This window comes from Panthera uncia, assembly GCF_023721935.1.
Source record: "Panthera uncia isolate 11264 chromosome A1 unlocalized genomic scaffold, Puncia_PCG_1.0 HiC_scaffold_16, whole genome shotgun sequence".
In the NCBI taxonomy this organism is placed as follows: domain Eukaryota; kingdom Metazoa; phylum Chordata; class Mammalia; order Carnivora; family Felidae; genus Panthera; species Panthera uncia.
The window spans coordinates 6,529,499-6,550,833 of NW_026057576.1; the positions used below are offsets into that span (position 1 = coordinate 6,529,499).

A 21,335-nucleotide genomic window follows, 5' to 3' on the forward strand; every position below is an offset into this window, starting at 1 on the left:
CCCCACACCCCCAGACCGACAGCCCTGTTCGGAATCATCCCAGGGGTGGCGGCACCAGCTCTGGGTTCTGTAACAACCACGGAGAAACCCGGAAGCCGAGCTCAGTTATCCAAACGCCAGCTCACGTGGGACCTTGATCAAATCACTGCGCGTGAAGGCATCCCCTTGGGAACTGGAGAATGAGGCGTCCACAGCCAGTGGACGAGCACGGTGTTGGGGACATGATCCACAGCACAGGTGCGGGGAGAATTCTCATGACGACACAGACATTTTTCTCAGCTCCACGAGTTTCCGATGATCGATCCGTTCCAGCCTGAACCGTGAAATGCTCTTCCATAGAAACAACTGGTAGGGGCGCCTGGGTGGCTCAGTCGGTTAAGCGGCTGGCTTCGGCTCAGGTCATGATCTCGCGGTCCGTGAGTTCGAGCCCCGCGTCGGGCTCTGTGCTGACAGCTCAGAGCCTGGAGCCTGTTTCAGATTCTGTGTCTCCCTCTCTCTGACCCTCCCCCATTCATGCTTTGTCTCTCTCTGTCTCAAAAATAAATAAACGTTAAAAAAAAAAAAAAATTAAAAAAAAAAAAGAAACAACTGGTAAATACAATGGGTAGGTTCATAAATATTTGCTGAGCAAATGGCGGGAGTTGGGGATGGAGAGTGGCAGGTCCCCCAGGACCTTTTGCATTTATTGCCCTAGCACATTATATAAAACTCACAGTTGCTAAGTGAGGAACCCGAGCTCCAGAGAGCACGTCGCCAATATGTGGCGGGACTGATTTTCAAGCCAGTTCTGCCCGCCTTTGGGCCTCGTCCTCTTCTCCGTACCACTCTCCGAGGGCATCGCAAGAGAGGACTCGTCTGTCCAGGATGATGGGCTCCAACTTTGGCCCAGCTCTCATCCCTAGAGAAGGTCTCGGGTTTGGCCCCTTGAGAGAGTCAGCTCAAAACATCCGATACGTACCCGTCTGTCCGCAGGGCCCGGTGCCACGTGCAGTCAGGGATGAGCCAGACGTGGCCCCGGAACCTCCGGCAAGTTGCAATCTGGTAGCCAGGCTAGCCCGCCTGCCAAGCGCGGCCGGTCAGGGGAGACGAACGAAAGCAATTGCATCCAGCTGAGCGGCGGGTGAGGCTGCACGAGGGCTGGTGTTCCAGATCGGCCTCGAAGGATAAACAGAGGCGGCGGGAATGGCATATACTCAAAGGCCTCCAAGTGGGAAAACTCAGGACTCGGGGCAGGGGAGGGGGGGGCACGGTCCACGGGGCTGTCCGTGCACTCCGAGCCTGTCCTCCAGGGTCCAAATCCCGGCCTCGCCACCTTGTTAGCAATGTGACTTTGCCAGCGAGTGACCCGACCCTCCCCACCCTCGTTTCCTCTCCTGTAGGATGGGAAGCGATCCCGTCTGCCTTCAAGCTTCCTGCACTTTCTTCCACACCGCTTGTGAACAAGCTAGGGTTCCCACAGGAGAAAAACATCCGGGGGGGGGGGGGGGGGGGGAGGGTACCAAGGTGCACTGTGATGATGCGTGTGAAGGCCTGGGCCCGATTCTCGCCCGTAGAAGTGCTCCCCACATATGAGCCGCTATTTTGGGTGTTTGGGGCGGCCTGATCTGACTGCAGGTCGGATGGGGGCCAAAGGATGCTCCCCATCCAGAACACGCGGCACCCTGCTCGGCCGTAATATCGTCCCTCAGACACTCACCGTAATATCGTCCCTCAACCGCGCTGACCCTTCCCAGGGAAACAGAGATCCCTCCAAAGGGTAGGCAAAGGCAAGGGTTAAAGGGGATGCGACGCGCTCTACGACGCCCGACGTGTCGCAAATGTCACGTGAATCTGGCCTCTTCCAGAGTCAGCTCCAGGCCTTCTAGTCCTTTCTGACGCAAGATAGTACAAGTTCAGTATTTCTCAAACTGGAATCGAGGGAACACATGCATTCCATGGGACTGCGTGGACGAAACATCAAAAAAAATCTTTTCTGAGATGTATCATAACAGCCACACAAGAAGAACGCTAGGCACCGCTATATAGCTGTCTATGGTATTTTTCTTTTCTTTCTTTTTTTTAATGTTTATTTATTTTTGAGAGCGAGTGAGTGAGCACGAGCAGGGGAGGGGCAGAGAGAGAGGGAGACACAGAATCCGAAACAGGCTCCGGGCTCCGAGCTGTCAGCACAGAGCCCGACACGGGGCTCGAACCCACGGACGGCGAGATCACGACCCGAGCCGGAGTCGGATGGACGCTCAACCGACTGAGCGGGCCAGGCGCCCCTATACTATTTTTCAGTAAGGTGCGGCTAAGACTGAGGACCAGAGATGAAATCAGGGCCAGACAGGCAGACCAATGAAACCGAAGAGAGGTTCCCCGAGAGCTACAAGTTCGTGTGGGATTTCAGCACGTGTTATCAACTCCGTGGGGAAAAGACGTTTGACTCCGTGAATGGCCCTGGAAAAACCAGCGAGCTATTTTGATTACCTCCTTCATCCCTACAGCAAAGATTCTTACGACGTGCACAGAAAACGGATGTGATCATTTTCAAGCCATTTTCAAAATGCCCACCTAACGACTATTCAAGCGTCTGCACTCAGCAAAAGACTCGCCATGTTGAAACACGGCCGATAAAGCAGGTCACGTTTAGGGCTCCCGGGGCGTCAGCCACACCGCCTCACTCTGCACCACAAACTCGTTCCCGTTTCGGGGCCTGTGCGTCTGCCGTCCTGCCCAGTGACCGCAACGCTCTCTACCCGGCGCGTTGCACAGCTCACTCGTTTCCACCCTTTGGATTCGGCTCAGGTGTGGCCTCCTCAGAGGCCTTGCCTCTTACCCCGATCTATGGCAGGTCTCCCTAATGGTGACGCCAGCCCATGGCCCTCTTCCTTCTCTTCCTACGCATCACGGTATCCAATGCTGTGTCCCGTTTGCCCTCATGGGAGCGTACCTTCCTTGAAGGCAGCCAATCTCATTCACCTCTTCGTGGCCTGGAACGGCACTGGGCACAAATTGCGTGCTTAACACGTATGTCTTGAGTGAATCAACGGAGGAATGACCCCTTCAGTTTAAGTTCCTGTCCAGAGTGCCCGAATGACACTCTTTTTCAAGGAGGCGGACATGTGGTTCTTAAAAAAAAATTTTTTTTTAATTTTAGAGAGAGAGCAAGAGAGGGGCAGAGGGACAGAGAGAGAGAGAGAGAGAGAGAGGGAGAGAGAAAGAGAGAGAATCCCAAGCAGTCTCCATGATCAGGGCAGAGCCTGACGTGGGGCTCAATCCCACGACCCTGGGATCATGACCTGAGCAGAAACCAAGAGTCAGACGCTCGACCGACTGAGCCACCCAGGCGCCCCGACATGTTTTCTCTTAACCATAATAGAACTCCTACTGATGAACCGGTTTTCGGTCTTCTGTTTTAGTTTTAAATGCCTACCCACCTGTGCTTGGTTTATCTCTTGTATATCTTGAGTTCAAGAAATTCTACCTATTAGAGCACTATGGCTTTGCAAAGGCACGGATTCATACCTACGGCAACTAAAGTGTTGGCTGATTATATTTAATACTTTGACGTCAAAAGATGATATTGCCTCCAAACCAAAGCTTCTCTGTTGGCCTTCTGCTGCCTTCTCAAGCTGCTGGCCCCCCATTCAGGCGTTCGTGGCAGACGTCCAAGGGCAAAGGAGCTCCATCGGCCAGGGTTCCGTCTACAATGACTGCAGACGGGGAGCGCGTGTGCTGCTTGCCGTGTGCAAGGCAACACCCCCTCTCCCCGTTTCCATTTCCTGCACACGTAGTGGCCTCAGACCCAGACTGATCCGTGGGAAGACTAATCGCAATGGGGTGAAACTCCCTTACGCGATGCAACCTGCTCCCCACACCTGTCCCTGTTGGTAGCTCCAGGCCCAGAATTCCTTCCTGCTCTTTCCCTCTTTCCTCTGCACCTCGAACTTTTAGCAAGGGGCGAAACCAAGATGCTTTTACTAAATGCACGTGCTCTCTAGATGACAGCTCTCCCCAACCGAGTCAAACAGAGAAGGAATGGGATATTGCCTGTGGCCGATCGTATTTTCCAGAGATGGCCGCGGTCACCTCCTATCCCACCTGTTCTTGCAGGGTGACCCAAACATCCCTCCCACCACAGGACGGGATAGAGAGATGTCCACCTCCCTTCAATCTGAGTGACCTTTGGAGCGGACTCAACCGATGCTGTAAGGCAGAAGTGAGGCCACGTGGCTTCCGAAGACGGATCACCAAAACACCATCGTGCACTACCGCCTCGCTCTCTCGGGATACTCCCTGTTGGATCCCAGCCGCCATTCTGTGAGTTGAGTTTGAGGTGTCAGTGTGACGTCTGTGTGGAGGTACCCAGGAGACACAACTGGACACATGGGCCTAGAACCCCAGGCACCTGGGCTAGCGGTGAAGCTCCGATAGGGTCTGGCGTCAGGTGATCATTGAAGCTGTGGGAGCGGACGGAGATGCCCAGGAAGGAGAAGAGAGCAAAGAGCCCGGAAGAGAACCCTGGAGAACAGCAACACCCTGGGACCGAGCGGAACCCCCCCTCCCACCGACTTCCACAGCTAATTCTTCAATCATGCCCTCCAGGTTGTGTGGCAGCATCTTGTGTCCCAACCCCCCAGCTCGGTTCCTACTGCCACCACCTCGTCCAGGCTCTCAAGCCTTCTTGATCGGATTACCACAAGCTTCTCGTTGGTCTCCCTCTTCCAACCAGGAGGGATTGACACCCACACGGCTACTAAAATGAGCCCCCCAGAACGTCATTCTGAGAAACTAGTCATCTACTTCAAACACTTCGAAGGTCCCCGGGGTCCATTTCCGTAAAATCCGAACTTGTTAGCTTCATACATCAGGCCTCTTGGATTTAGAACAACACCTTGCTTGCCTCGAATTGCCAAAGGTACCCTGCTCGAGCCATGTGAAACCCACGTTTCCCAAATATGCAGTGCTCTTCTGTGCCGGGGGCCTTCCCACATCCTTGTTTCTTTCTACCTGGGATGCCTCCCCGTCTCCTTTCCCGGATCCGGATAACCTTCCTTCTTGAAGGCTCGGTCCAAGTAGCATGTCCTCCGGGAGGCCCTCCAAGCCCGGCAATCTGATTTAGGATGCTCTTGCCCTGTCCCCACGTTACCTTATTTATGTGCCCATTATGGCTCTCAACACTCCGCATCACTGCAATTAATTCTCGATTTGTCTGTTTCTTCCTGAACTGAATATACGACGTCGCATTCAACTCTGTGATCTCGGCGACTGGCGCCTAATAGCAGACACTTTTCTTACTTACGTTTTCTTTTTCTTTCTTTCTTTCTTTCTTTTTTAATGAGCTAATGTCCTACACCGTAAGCTCCACGAGAACAGAAATCACGTCTTGGTCATCCTGTCATCTTGACGTCCCTTGAGACAATGGGTGCAATGCTTTTCCCATAATGCCTCCTTCCCCCAGTTCAGGAAGGAGCTAAGAAATGAGTGTTGGGTTACAGCCCACGTTTCTAGACGACACTATGGGAGCAACTGTTGCCCTGAACTAGGCGTTTCTCAACACTCCTACAGGATAGTACTACTTCTGCCATTTTATGAGCGAGGAAATGTGGGCTCAGGGGGCTAAGTGACTTGCTTAAGGTCCTGAGGCCGGAAGGGTCTGCTTGCTGGTTCGGTGCGTGCGATTTCGTGACATGCCAAGAAGGCGGTAAACATCACGGTCAGTGAGTGATCAACAGTTCAGACCCAGACTGGGAAACACCCCAAGAAACCTCTGCCAGAGACACTTGGAGAAGATTCTCCGGCACAGACCACTGAGCCATCACACAGTAGCTGGGACTGAAAGATGGTTCCGGAGCCTCTTAGCTCCGTCTGGACCGCACCACCTGCATCCCACAGTGGGCAGCAGCCAACTTCTGGGAGTTTCTTCAGACCTCGCCAGACCAGGGTTTGATCTACCCAGCAGTAAATCCACTTTGCATAACTTCTTTCCAAAAGTTTTCAAGTTGCCCATCAACGTATTTTTTTTTTTTAATCCTAAGGCCTCTCCAGGGTCCTTAAAATCGATCAGTTTTCCATAAAAGAAAGGAAGTATTTTCTTGTTGTTGTTAATTTTATTTTACATCCAAATTAGTTAGCATCTAGTGCAACAATGATTTCAGGAGTAGATTCTTTCCCCATTTAGCCCATCCCCCCTCCCTCAACCCCTCCAGTAACCCTCTGTGTGTTCTCCTTATTTAAGAGTCTCTTATGCTTTGTCCCCCTCCCTGTTTTTATATTATTTTTGTTTCCCTTCCATTGTGTTCATGTTTTGTCTCTTAAATTCCTCATGAGTGAAGTCATATGATGTCTTTCTCTGGCTAATTTCACTTAGCATAATACCCCCCAGTTCCATCCACGTAGTTGCAAATGGCAAGATTTCATTCTTTTTGATTGCCGAGTAATACTCCATTGTATATATATACACCACATCTTCTTTACCCATTCATCCATCAGTGGACATTTGGGCTCTTTCCACCCTTCGGCTATTGTCGATAGTGCTGCTATAAACACGGGGGTGCACGTGTCCCTTCGAAACAGCACACCTGTATCCCTTGGATAAATACCTAACAGTGCGATTGCTGGGTCGTAGGGTAGTTCTATTTTTAGTTTCTCGAGGAACCTCCATACTGTTTTCCAGAGCGGCTGCACCAGCTTGCATTCCCACGTTGTTGTTGTTTTAATGCAAGGGCAAATGATACAGATGTAATTCTTTCCAGGAAAAGCTTTCAAAAGGCACCCGACATTCTTCAACATGAGGCTAATTTCATCAACCTGTCCTCAGTTATCAAATGCCTCAAAACCGCTACAGACTTGGTAACACGTCCGGTGGGCTCATCAAATCCGAGTAATTACCTCAGAAGTACAACAGTCCTTCCAACTTTGTACCCCATCTTAAATTCTAAAGTCAAGGCTTTGCGTGTGTGGCACGTGGGGGTACACGCTGAGCGCGTGAAGGCCAACGGCGCACACGCGACCACGGCGAGACCTCCCCAAACTGCCAGGCAATGCCAGTTTGTGAAAGGCAAATAAATGCTCGTAAACAAATTGTACCTCCACGCCTCGGAGCACCATGATCTGACCCCAAGCCTCGTCCTCTTCGTGGGCTCCCAGCAAAAGGCTCCCCTCTCCCCAGGTGTGCAAGCTAAGAGTCCCCCCCCCACCACCCCAACATGCCTTTTCCCTCATCCCCTGCCAGCCAGTTCAGTCCCAAGTCCCGTCCCCCCCGAGGTCTCATCACACCCACGCTGGCCCCCTCCACACCCCTCTCCACACCACAGCCAGGAGTATCTTCTGAAAGTAAAATCGCCCCACCCCTGCCTGCTTTGGGCATAGGATCATAAACTTTAACCCCAGTTTGTATCTTTACTTTCAGTACATTAAATTATTTTAATTTTATTTGAGAGAGAGAGAGAGAAAGAAAGAGAAAGAGCACGAGCAGGGGAGGGGCAGAGAGAGAGGGAGACCCAGAATCCGAAGCAGGCTCCAGGCTCTGAGCCATCAGCACAGAGCCCGACGCAGGGCTCGAACTCACGAACCATGAGATCATGAGCTGAGCTGAAGTCAGATGCCCAACCGACTAGCCATCCAGGCGCCCCTCAAACCAGTTGTAATCAAGAGCTATATAAAGACTACATATGATGCACAGAAATCAGACACTACACTACCTATACTGTGTTTAGGATAGGAATTCAAAAATGTATCTGTTGAACAGAGTGCAACAGTTGATACGACTTTTCGAATGATAAACACACGTAACACTGGGAAAGCAGGTAAGGGGTTACTGGTAGTTCTGTTTTCTGAAGCCTCCATTATTAGATCTAATAATCTAACCCACGGACACGCAACTTTGCAAGTTTACCTTCCTCATCGTTCTATCATCCCTGTTTTTTTCCCCTTAAAGTGCGTGCAAAAACTCTGGCAGGTTATACAAAACCAGCCAGTAGAAGTCAAGAAAATGTTCATTTCTGCAGCCTAAAATAAACAACATTTGGAAACTGTTTGGTTTTTTTTTTTTAAGTTTATTTATTTTTGAGAGGCGGTGGGGGGGTGGGAAGGAAAACGAACAGGCAGGCGGAGGGGCAGAGAGGGGGAGACACAGAGTCCAAAGCAGGCTCCAGGCTCGGACTGTCAGCACAGAGCGGGACGCGGGGCTCGAACCCACGAACCGTGAGATGACTGGAGCTTAAGTCGGATGCTCAACCCACTGAGCCACCCAGGCGCCCCTGGTAACTGGTTTCCACCTGAAGGGAAAAGCTACCGGCGAACAAAAGTTGGTTAAAAAAAAAAAACCACACATCCAATCACCGCATTCATCATCCCAAACTGCAGAGACAGCATGATTTTACTGCTTTGTTTTCTGGGCCTCGCAGCGGATGAAGACCTTGGAACGACATGGCTGAGTCGAGCAAAATCAGGATGCCACTTTATATTCTCCTGCAATGTTACTTATAAATGACCCAACATGCGTTTTCCTGCGTGCGCCTGGGGAGCAGGGCGTCCCTCCTGAAAAGCGAGGTTAGGGTTCGGGCCACTTTGCATGGGTCTTCTGTTAAGTCGGTCACCATTCCGCAGCCTCTAAAATCCAAAGGACCTGAAGTTTCTTCCGGAGAAAGCATTTGGAGCCGTGGTGGGAAGACGCGCCCAAGGCCATCCTGCCTGCCGCACCTGGAGTCTGGAGGCAAATCCGGAGTCTGGTGTTTGTATTCCACCCACAGCGCTCCTCCCAAGTCAGGGACTGGGGACGGGATGCTTCCCATCCTAACGACCTGCGGCAACCTAATGACTGAGTCCTAATGACTGTGTGTGGATACAGGGCAAAGTATGAGCCCTGGGATGCAAAATAGGGCCCGGGGCTCACCCTCCGGCTCCCTGCCCCCTCCGGGAAGAAGAGGACCTTCTCTAGCACAATCTCCCGGCCAGTCTGAGAGCCCCACCTACAGTCAAATGAAGATGAGCACTTCATTTCTTAGTTTCTCGGTTCCTCACTGCAGCCGAACCACCAGAAGGCTTTCCCTGTGCCTGATATGACCTCTCTGCCCTTCCCACCCCTCCGGCTCAGTTCAGCCACCACAGCAAAACACCCTCCGGGGGGGGGGGGAACCCTCCCCAGGGCCCCCTCCACACCCCTCCCCTGAAATTTCCCAAGACCATTCCTCACGTGATCGGCTTTTCGGATAACGCTCCAGGTCAACACTTGATTGGCGATAATAACCGTACCGAGAGACGATCCAGAAGGTTCGAGGAGTTCTGCCCCAACGAGTCCCAAACCCAGATGATGAGAGACTCCCGCGAACTTGCCAAAACCGGAGGTCTCCTCTCCAATGAATCAAAAATCGCTGCGGGTGGGTCTCAGGGATCTGAACATCTGTACAACTGCCCCAGTGATTCTGCTCAGCACCCAGATATGGGAATGACCCCGCAAATCAATATACAGTGGGACTATCTTTCTTGATCTTAAAGCAGAAGGTCGCTTATTTGAAAACAAATTAGGAGGTAGGAAGTTTTAATTAAGTCGTGATGCCAGGGTTTAATTATAGGGCAAATCATTGGCAACAGGTGAGGACATTTAAGAAAGGAGTCAGTTATTATTATTTAATGATTATTTTTGAGAGAGAGGTCGTGCGAGGGAGGGGCAGAGGGGGACGGAGGGCCCGAAGCAGGCTCTGTGCTGTAGCAGCAGCCTTATGCGGGGCTCGAACTCACGAATTGTGAGATCACTAACCCGAGCCGAAGTGGGGACGCTTCACCAACTGAGCTACCCAGGCACCCCAAAAGGAGCTGATTATTAAGGTGGATTATAATAAGAGGCCTAGGATACAGAATAGCATAAGCCTGTTTTCTCAGGAATCGGGTCCATAGGAGCAGCCTGAGAATTCCCGAGAGTAAGTTAGAGTTTCTCCTTAGGAAAAAGGGGAGGAAAGTATGGGAAGCAGGCTTAGAAATTCTATTACTAAAGAATATTATGAGTGTTTTTCAATTCCTTTTACACTTCGTATCCCCAACCCCTTTGACTGTTTTCGATTCCCAGATCTCTCTGCGAGCCTAGCAATCCGCCCGCATCCCGTGGAGGTCAATGATACCTTTCTACCCCATTCTTCTCCACCTGTTCTGTATAGCTGTGTACGTGTTCAGATGCACAGCTGACCTTCCTCACAAGCTACTTCCTGACTCCTTTCTAGGTGGTGGACTCCTCGGAGGCGAAAACTATGCCTTCACCTGTAGGCATAGTAATGACCTACAGAGAGCGTATGAGTTATTTGTAAACTTTCTGTAATTAGTATTAGTTATCTGTAAAAATCTTTGGATAGTCTCCAACTCTTCCAAAAACTGAAAAGGAGGGATTACTTCCTAACTCATTCTATGAGGCCAGCATTACTGAGACCAAAGCCGGACAAAGGCAATTAAAAACACGTGACCAAAAAGAAAACAAAAAAAAAAACAACAAAAAACCACTACAGACCAGTATGCCCTATAAACACTCAGGCAAAAATCATCAACAAAGTACGACAAACCAAATTCGGCAGCATATTAAAAGGGATCAGACACCAAGACCACATACGATTTACTCCCCAAACGCAAGGACTGTTCAACCTATGAAAATCACTGTAACACATTCACAAAATGAAGCCACTCTCCCTCCGCCTCGCGACCATCTCGATGATACAGCATTTCACAAAATTCAATACCCCTTCTCGAGACAAACCTTCAAACTAGAGAGAGGAGAGACTAACCTCCTCGACAGGACGAAGGCCATACATGAAAAATGTGCAACGTGGAGCTAACATCGCACTCGATGGTGCCGGGTTGAAAGCTTTTTCTTCTTAGACCAGGAACAAGGCAAGGATGCCAGGTTTCACCACTTACCATTCAATGCAGTGTTGAAAGCTCTGGCCAGAGCAATGAGGCAAGAGAAAAAGAAATCAAGGGCACACAAATTGGAAAAAGATGAAGTATCTGTTTGCAAATGATAGGATCTTATAGGTAGAAAATCCTAAAGGTTGCCCCCAAAACTGTTAGAATAAACCAATTCAGCAAAGTTGCAAGATATAAAATACACACAACTCAGCTGCGTTTCTAACTGCACTCACAAATGAACAATCTGAAAAAGAAAATTAGGGGAACAATCCATTGACAATAGCATCAAAACCAACACAGTACTTAGGAATAAACGTAAACAAGGGTACACTGAAAACTATAAAATATTGCTGAAAGAAATTAAAGACGGGGGCGCCTGGGTGGCTTAGTCAGTTAGGTGCCGGCTCTTGATCTCAGCTCAGGTTATGATCTCACCGACGACGGTTCGTGAGATCAAGCCCTACATCCGGCTTTGCGCTGACAGCGTGGAGCCTGCTTGGGATTCTGCCCCTCCCTCCCTCCCTCCCTCCCTCCCTCTCTCAAAATAAATAACCATACAAAAGAAAGAAAAGAAATTAAAGGCAACATAAATTTGAAGACATCTCGTGTTCATGGACTGGAAGACAGATTCAATGCAATTCCTATCAAAACCTCAACAGCAATTTTTGCATAAGCTTCATTTATTTTTTTAAATTTAAACCCTAAAGTTTGTATGAAATTTCATGGGATCCTAAACAGCCAAAACAATCTTTAAAAAGAACAACAAAGTTGGAGGCCTCATACAAAACTCACTACGCTGTAAGTGCAATGAAAAGTGTGCCTGTGGCCTAACAACAGACATACAGACCAATGGAATAGAACAGAGCCCAGAAACAAACCCTCACACATAACGGCCAATGGCTTTTGACAAAAGAGCCAAGATCATTCAATGGGGAAAGAACAGTCTCTTCAGCAAGTGGTGCTGGGAAAACGGGATATCCACGTGCTAAAGAATGAAGCCGGATTCTTACACTGTATTTAGAAATTAACTCAAAATAAATCAAAGCCCTAAACCTGAGAGCTAAAATATATAAAGCTTTTAATAGAAAACACAGAGGAAAAGTCTCATGACACTGGATTTGGTGATTTCTTAGATAGGACACCAAAGGCACAGTTGATCAACTGGACTGTGTTAATATTAAAAGCTTTAAAAGTATATATATATTTTTAATGTTTATTTTTGAGAGGGAGACTGAGTGTAAGCCAGGGAGGGGCAGAGAGGGAGGCAGACACAGAATCCGAAGCACGCTCCAGGCTCTGAGCCGTCAGTACAGAGCCCGACGCGGGGCTCGAACCCATGAACTGCAAGATCGTGACCTGAGCCAAAGTCGGATGCTCAGCCGACTGAGCCGCCCAGGCGCCCCAATATTAAAAACTTTTGTGCATCAAAGGACACTCTATCAGAGAGTGAAAAGACAACTCTCAAAATGGGAGAAAATATCTGAAAAGGGATTTATATTCAGAACTTCTAAAGAACCCCCACACATAAACAATCCAATATTTAAAAATACACATCCAATTAAAAAAAAAAAAAATAGACAAAGACCTTGAGTAGACATTTCTCCAAAGAAGCTCTAAAAATGGCCAGTAAACACATGAAATACTGCTCAACATCACTTATCATCGGGGAAATGCAAATCAAAACCACAGTGAGTTATCCCACCACCCCAGCTGGGACGGCCACCACCAAAAAAACCTCCAGAGAAAAGAACAAGTGTTTATACAGAAACCGGAATGCTACTGCCCTGCTGGCGGGGAATGTAAAGCAGGGCAGCCATTGTAGAAAACCACATGGAAAACAGTTCCTTAAAGAGTTAAGCCTAGAACCACCGTATGACCGAGCCAATTTCTCGTATATACCTGGAAGAACTGAAATCAGGGCCTCAAACAGATAGTTGTGTTCATAGTGGCGTCACGATAGCTAAAAAGTGGAAACCACCCAAATGTCCACCAAGAGATGAAGGTCTAAAAATGGGGTGCATCCATACAATGGAATATTACAGAGTCTTAACAGGGGAGGAGATTCGGACACCTGCTTCAACCTGAGTGAATCTTGAAACATTAAATGGAAGCAGCCAGATGCAAGGGTACAGATACCGTATATTTCACTGATAGGAGTTACCTAGAGCAGTCACACGGATAGAGAGTAGAAAAGTGACTAGGGGTTGGGGGTCAGGGAAATGGGGAGTTAGTATTTAATGGGTAGAGTTTGCTTGGGAAGATGAAAAATCCTAGCGATGGGGAGCGGTGATGGCTGCACAACATGGATGGTGCTTAACGTCACTTCGCTGCCCACTTAAAAATGGCAGAAGCCGGAAACTCCAGGTTATGTGCATCTTCTGCCATAAAAGAGAACCCTTTGATTACGAAAGCCACAGAGAAGAGCTTGGCAGTGAAGTTACACCTATTTGAAATCTGGATCTGCTGTCTTCCGGCTGAGGGACTCTGGGACAATTACTCAACCTCTGGAGAGTTTTAGTTTCTTCTTAACATTAAGAAAAAGTAAAATGCTGAGTGTAGGGCCTATCCTGCCATCAACTAACAAGTGATGGGTTATTTTAGCAGCTCTGGAAATTAAAAAAGGTAGGTTATCATAGAAAAACATAAATGACAAAAGGTAAAAAAGCTTCAAACGAACATGAACACATACTGGGTGACAAGGACACTTGAAAAAAAGGGAGGGAAAGTCTTGGCTTTTCAACAGTTCATGAGAAGCTGTCTTGAGTACAGCGAATTTCACTTATTAAAAGTTCAGTATGGGGGCGCCTGGGTGGCTCAGTCGGTTAAGCGGCCGACGTCGGCTCAGGTCATGATCTCGCGGTCTGTGAGTTCGAGCCCCACGTCGGGCTCTGTGCGGACAGCTCAGAGCCCGGAGCCTGTTTCAGATTCTGTGTCTCCGTCTCTCTGACCCTCCCCGTTCATGCTCTGTCTCTGTCTCAAAAATAAATAAACGTTAAAAAAAAAAAAAAAGTTCAGTATGAAGCATGTGATACAGAGATCTAAAAAAGAGAATGCAGGGGCACCTGGGTGGCTCAGTCGGTTGAGCGTCCGACTTTGACTCAGGTCAAAACCCATCTCAGAACCCATCTCGTGGTTCATGGGTTCAAACCCCGCGTCGGGCTCTGTGCTGACAGCTCAGAGCCTGGAGCCTGCTTCGGATTCTGTGTCTCCCAATCTCTGCCCCTTCCTTGCTTGTGCTCTGTCTCTCAAAAGTAAATAAATGTAAAATAGATAGATAGATAGATAGATAGATAGAAAGCAAGCAATCGTAGGTCCCCACTGGCGGTCTAGTTCACCTGTTACGAAGCTTATTCTAAGAACACTGTTCCAGAGAGATGAATAAATAAGAGTGTTACCAGGACAGGTCTCCCAAGAATGAAGAGCGGTGGATTAAATATAGCAGATTAAATATAAATAAAGGCAAGGTATGGAAGTTTAAGTTACTGAACAATGGAACGGGATCTTAAGTACTCAAGCACAGGTGAATATTCTCAAGTGACCGATTTTACAGGAGCGAGGACTACACCGCAAGGGCTAAGGGAGCGCTAAAAACAGTAAGATTCTAGGATTCTAAATTTACATTTTTAAACTCGGAATTTTTGGAAAGGCAAGGCGACTACCTAAAGACCAATGCAGGCACGGGATTACAGGCGCTGGTTCACACACACGGAATGCTGTTCTCGGAAAATCTCTTTGGGTAACAAAAGCAGCAAGTTTGCAGCAAGAGCAGTAAAGGCAGTTCCCCAAGTGTATACAGCTGAAGCTGGAACACCACAGGGGTCAGGGGCACCATGTGTGTGCAGCTTTCAAAAAAATCCAGGTTGAACTTTCAACTCCCCCCAAACTTAACTATTAATAGCCTACTTTTTTTTTTTTTTTTTAATCTTGAGTAAGGAAGAAAGACAACGCAAGGGGGTAGGGGGAGAGAGGGGGGGGGGGAGGGGGGGAGGGGGAGAGGGAGAGGGAGAATCCCAAGCAGGCTCCACACGGTCAGTGAACAGCCTGATGCGGGGCTCGTACTCCCAAACCGTGAGATCGTGACCGGAGCCGAAATCGAGAGTCGGGCGCTTAACTGACTGAGCCACCCGGGCGGCCCCCTAATAGCCTACCGTTGGCCTGAAGCCTTACCGATAACATAAACAGGCGGTTAACACACATTTTGGATACGTTATTACATACCTGCGTTCTTAGAATAAAGCTAAAGTGTTCAGAAAGTCCTAAGGGAAAATGTGTTCACCGTACTACGATACCGTGTCTAAGGAACAAAATCCGCTTAACAAGTAGGACCCACGCAATTCAAACCCATGTTGTTCAAGGGTCTGCCCTTCCCATTCTCAAAGACGTTTTAGGCAAAAAAGGGGAAAAAAAAAAACACACTTAAAAACCCGCAAGCACAAATAAACCAACTTTAATAGATATTATTTTGTATTTATATAGCGCCTTCTTCAAGAACCTTAGATGCTTTACAGACATTATATCTAATTAATCCCCACAACAACCCTGTGAGGTAGGTATTACTCCCGTTTTACAAGACAGGGAGACTGAAGCACAGAGAGGTTAAGTGACTTGCCCAAGGTCACACAGTTAAATTCACTGAGGAGCCAGGACCTGAGCGCCTTAGCCTCCCGGCTCCCAGTTTAATACCTCATGAGAGAATCTTTAATGAAAAGTATCCTTAAAGAAAGTATCAAGAGTAGTATGTTACGAAAGTGAGGTCTTTCTACTGCCACCACGGAAAAGAAAAACCCGGTACTGATCGGTAGAGGCAACGAGATCCATATATTACACATTTCCTTTTTTCCCTTTTCCTGAAGTCTCACGGCCCCCGTCTTGAGCAATCGTCTACAGGTAAAGTTTCTGAGACGGGAGCCGTACGACTTAGCAGTGAGACTGAGTTTAGCATACTTACTTTCGGTTACGATGACCTGTGGAAATTTTTATTCCGACATACAAAATATGGGACAGCCATCCCAGCAAACATGTACATAGTTAGCAATCGGCCGCCATTTACACCGTAAACCCGCCCCTCGTTTCGGTCACAGTCAACCAACAATCTCGCAGTGCTTCCTCTCTGGGTCCCTTCTCTCGCTATACCTGCATTTGCCCCCCAACCCCAACCCTGTGCTTTTAAAGTCTGCTGCGTCCCGGGTGGGCTTCCAAACATTTTACGCAGACGCGGCTGTACTAAGAGTAAAAGGGAAATTGAGACCCATCGCCCCACAGTCCCTCCCCTGACAGACCATACTATTAAACACGGTGTAGATGTGAACAGTGTGCGACTACCAAGGAGCTCAACGAAAATGCTAGAACTTGCTTCGACAGGAAATTTCGCCTTGCCTTTTGCTGTGGTTTTTACAATGCAAAGTGGAGACACGAACACAGCGTAGTATCCCAGTGCTGTACCTCTGTGCAAACGACCTCATCTACCCTCTTATACACGCTGTGGCCTAACTCGAGTAAACAACGGACTCGGTCTCACTCCACTTCCTCTGCGCTGAAAGCTACGGAAACACAGCCGTGAATCCCGAGACAATTTGGTTTAAGCCCTCAAAATAAAAAAAAAGTATCCACCTCCCCCGTCCTGTGACCTTCCCCTCCCCCTTCCCCGCATTCTCAGTCGTGAGTCTCTGTGCAACGTGGTGACCAGGCGGGCTACGCAATCGCGATCGATCGGTATAAGCCCGTTCCAGCCGGCCGTAAGGCTTTAGCGACTGTATCTGGAAAAGCAAGGTGTCAAAATACGTCGCAATTTTTCCCCCAGCGTATCTGTCTAAACAGCCCCATTAGCCAAGCGACCCTGTTAAAGATCAGTTCACGGAACGAATATAGGTGAAGTCATTTCCTGAGCCAAAAGATACAGATAATAAAATGTTAATAAATAGCAGCAGACAAAAATTTTTTTTCGTGGTTTTTTTTCATATTCAACAGTATTAGTAAAATAAGTTTAGAAAATTACAGCGATTAAAAAAAAAAATCACTGCCTGAAAAGACTTGAAGAACATCCAAGGCCTGATTGCTAGGATTCTGAATATACAGTCAATTATCTTCTGCACGTTACATTCGGCCACCGTCAACTCACTGATGCACGGGGAAGCGTCAACCTCAATGGTTTACATACACTTTACATTACATATATTACTTCTTAAAACCCCCGACAGAATGAAGTCTTGACAAATGCAAAGCTTAGTTTCTGAACACTCTTCCAGTAGATCTGCAAAGATTGGGGGGGGGGCGGGGGGGGGGAGGGATGGGGAGAAAAGGACTTGCTTCGTGTGTTTCTGGTCTGCTTCCTTAAAATTTCATCCTCGCACGGTTTGCAGCTAGGCACCCAGGCTGCTGGGGTTACGACAGGTTCCTTCTTCCCAGGGTAAAGAATGACATTCGAAAAGAACGTTAACTGCCAAGACACGACTTTTCCGAACACGGCTGCAACTTGAAACGTCAGGGTATTTAAGGATTCTGAAGACTGGTGAGCCACCACTGCACCAGAATTTCATCGATGGTTCCAACCGTGACAGGGAATTTTTGATAAGTTTTTTTACTTTACAAAATTAAAGCTGAGTAAAATCAGTGACTTATAAACCATGACAAAAGGACAAATATTTAGTCAGAGATATCAGTTCCTCCTGAAAAAGAGTATTTACCTCCTCTCAGTGTAATTTTTCTTAAGGTATCTTACGATTTAAAATGGTTTAAAATTCACCTTAAAAATAGAAACAAACAAAAGGACGAGTTCAATTGACAAAAACTAATAAAAATAAGCTCAAACTTACTGACAGAATCATGGGCACTTCATACAATACTTAGACTCTACCAGTTTTAAGTAAAATAAATAAGAAAAAAACTTATAATTACAAAGCCAGTCTTTCCCCTTGGGGAAACAAAAAGCCACTTTTGACCAGTTGTTCCCTACATATACATATACTGTATATTATTATAAGCTTCTTCAGAGAAGCAAAACATATTTGTCTTCCTGACACCGGATTCTAGTCATCTGTTCGTTCTTACATCAGAAAGGCAACTGCAAGTGTTGGGCCCAAATGTAGTTCTGGTTTACGCCTGAAAAGACCACCGGATGTTCCTTCTGTGTGTGTGTATTCGACACGGGCAAATTGACGCGGTGCGTTCAGTATCACCTCCCGAAACGATCGCTACAACCTAGCACAGATTCCCACTCTTTCTCCTGCACCCCCAAGGAGTTCAAACCATTACTGGTGCGACGAATAAAGAGAAAATGCATGTCAATTACTGGAAGGCCGTTTCCCGAGAGGAGCTGCTATCTCTGATCTCACTTCCTTGTGTGGAACTGCACGGACGGCATGATACCTGAGCAAATAAATCAACTACCAGGATAGGAAGAGCGTGTGAATCCACAGTCTTTGCTTTATTGTGTGCAAAGTGTGCTACTGCCCCCTGAGCTTCCTGCATTTCTCTTTTCTTGAAACATCAGTGCTTGATCCTTTGCAAAGTAACCAGAGAAGAAATGAGGCAGAAAGTATCTCTTCATCACGGTCCCCCTCAGTCCCGAGACTGATAGAAAAGGATGTAACCAGACTCAGAGTTCTTTGAGATATCTGATGTCAACCCGTAGAATTCTTCAATAGCTTGCGCATCAATTTTCTGCGGGGCAAAATGTAAACATTAGTACGAAAGTGAGCTCTGGGAACTGCTTCAATCCAATAAAACCTTCCACATTTCTTAGAACCGTGTCTTTCATCGGGGCTATAAAACAGCTCTGCACAGTAAGAACAGCTTAAGTTAAAAGGGCTGATGATGCCAAGTACTGGCAAGAACGTGAAGCAAACAGGACTCTCAGACACAGCTCGTAGGAATGTAAAACGATTCGGAGACTTTGGGGAAATGTGTCACATTGTCTTCTAAAGCTGAACACGCAAACTACCCTTTGATCCAGCAATCCTATTCCTAGGGAACAGAATTTCTACCTGGACTGTAAGAAACCACGAATTCCCAACCATTCGTGACCTACGAAAATGGCAATTTCAGATGGTCCCACCTAACACACCCAGGAAAAATGAGTGCGCGTGTCTAGCAAAAGACTTACACCAGGGTCGTGGAGGCAGTTTTATTTCAGTAAGGGGCAAAAAGGCAAGCTTCTAACTCGTTCTGTTCTGACAACGGGCAATTACAATAAAAAAGAAAACCCTACTATTGGCAACACGAATAAACTGCTAGATACAAGGATGAGCGGAAAAGGGCGGACACAAAAGAAGGCATACTGAATGAGTCCATTTATATTCAAACAGAGGCAAAACAATAATGAGAATGATAAGCCTCAAGAGAGCCAGGAGCCGGTGAAGGGGATGGTGGGGAGAAGGGAGGAAAGCTGTGAGGACGGACCGGAAAGAGGATAAAGGAGGCTCACTGGGGTGCTGAGAGTGCACTTGACCTTGATAGTGGTTACAGTGTGAGTGTGAGTGTGAGTGTGTGTGTGTGTGTGTGTGTGCGTGTGCATGCAAATACGGGTGCGTGCACGTTCACATAAAAATTCAAGTTGTTGCTTAAGATTTGTGTACTTTATGTATAACTCAATAATTCTTTTTAACCTCAGATTTTTTTTTCAACAATGAAAGCTTTTTTTTTTTTTTTTTTAAAGCTGGCTCTGTTGTCGAAAGCTTTTGTTTTATCCTAAGCATTTTAAAGGTTACCTGACCATTCAAGCATTGGGATTGCCTGTTGGGGAGTAAGAAGTAGGAATCAGATAATCTGAAGACCTCAACAGTTGCCTAATATTCGTCACCTGTCCTATGAATGAGAGGCTGGGAGAAAAAAGAGAAGAGTGAAATACACACCCAACTTTGAAGAAAAAGAAGAAATTCAGGAACTACTTACTTCTACAATGTCGTCATCAAACAACAACCAAAAATCATGACTCTTAACTATTGCGATATAATGTCCTCGATTGGGACCACTAAAACAAAGAGAAAGAAAAGTTAATTTCATACAATGTTTATTAACATCATTCTTCTATGCCCGAATTTCACGTTCTATAAAGCAGCATAACTGAAACCGATAAAAATACTCCTTACCTATCCTTCCCCAAAATATCAAGCCACATTGATGTGAACTGGCATTCTATTTTAAAATCAAAACTGGGGCGCCTGGGTGGCGCAGTCGGTTAAGCGTCCGACTTCAGCCAGGTCACGATCTCGCGGTCCGTGAGTTCGAGCCCCGCGTCAGGCTCTGGGCTGATGGCTCGGAGCCTGACGCCTGTTTCCGATTCTGTGTCTCCCTCTCTCTCTGCCCCTCCCCCATTCATGCTCTGTCTCTCTCTCCCAAAAAAAAAAAAAAAATAAAATAAAATAAAATAAAATAAAATCAAATCAAATCAAATAATTAGCACTCTACTTTGAAAGATATAATCAGCATTCTATTTATATGAAGTTACGCTATTAAAATTATTTGTCTTTTATAACTTATTATTTTTAAAATAATTTTCAAATTTGCTTCTATGAAAAATGTAAATACATTTTTTTTCTAGCATTTTGAGGGGGGTGGGGGTGTCACAGTCTGAGTTAAACTACAGAACAACACAAGTAAACATTTTTTTCTAAGTCTTACTCTCTTCGGAAAAGTTTTTCTCTTGAGGAAAGGTATCGAGTGATAGTTAAACAAGCAAAGCTATCAAATCTACAGTTCTGAAATCAATCAAGCTTGACCTTCATAAACTTCTTTAAAAACAAATGACATTTTGTTAGTATTATTAGTGCTATTTTTAAGTACCTAGATCTTAGCACCATTATTAGAATGGTCTCTGCGTCTCATTTTAAACAAATCTGGAATAAGGAAATCTAGAAACTCATCAAAATGCATGTGGGACTGTTTCTTCAAAAACAATAAATCCTTTGCTTTATAAAAGACGTGGTGAAGATTTCAACTTCTCCCCGTTTAAGTATGATTCATTATAAAAGCTTCTACATAATTCTTCATTAAATTATAATTCCATTGTAATTGTTATAGTATAGAATTTGAGGTAATTTTCCACACAAAGTATTGTTAATGTGAACATTATCTTAAGAGTAGCAACAAGAGATAAAGGAATAAGCAGCCTCTGTGCCTCCTGGTGTCGACTCCAATGACCCGGTTAGGGGAGACGAGTACCCGAGGTGACAAAATGACACAAACAAGAGGACCGCTCTTTCCCCACAGACGAAAACCCCTCAGAACTATTTTTTTAAGAAGGCTTCTAATTCTAAAATTCTGAAATAAAAACCAAAATAAACGGATTTTCCCCATTTCTCGGGGGTTCATCTAAAGAATCATGTGTTTATATAAGAGGCTAAGAATTTTATTTTATTTTTTGTTTTGTTTTGTACTTTTTTTAAGGTGGTAGAGAGGCAGAGAGAATCACAGAAAGGCTGAGGAACAGAGCCTGAGAGGGAGGAGGCAGGTGGGGGACACAA

At 46.7% G+C, this 21,335-nt stretch overlaps 1 protein-coding gene across 2 annotated transcripts in view; it reads right to left on the reverse strand.

Moving 5' to 3' along the window:
• Positions 1-18,279: 18,279 nt before the first annotated feature.
• Positions 18,280-21,335, reverse strand: part of USP12 (ubiquitin specific peptidase 12) — a 72,336-nt gene continuing 69,280 nt past the window's right edge. For both annotated transcript variants that reach the window (XM_049647372.1, XM_049647371.1), the window contains exons 7-8: positions 19,765-19,843; positions 18,280-18,534 (exon numbers count right to left, since the gene is read on the reverse strand). In XM_049647372.1, the coding sequence (XP_049503329.1) occupies positions 18,433-18,534; positions 19,765-19,843 (181 nt within the window). In that variant the 3' untranslated portion in view covers positions 18,280-18,432. The remainder of the gene's footprint in view (positions 18,535-19,764; positions 19,844-21,335) is intronic.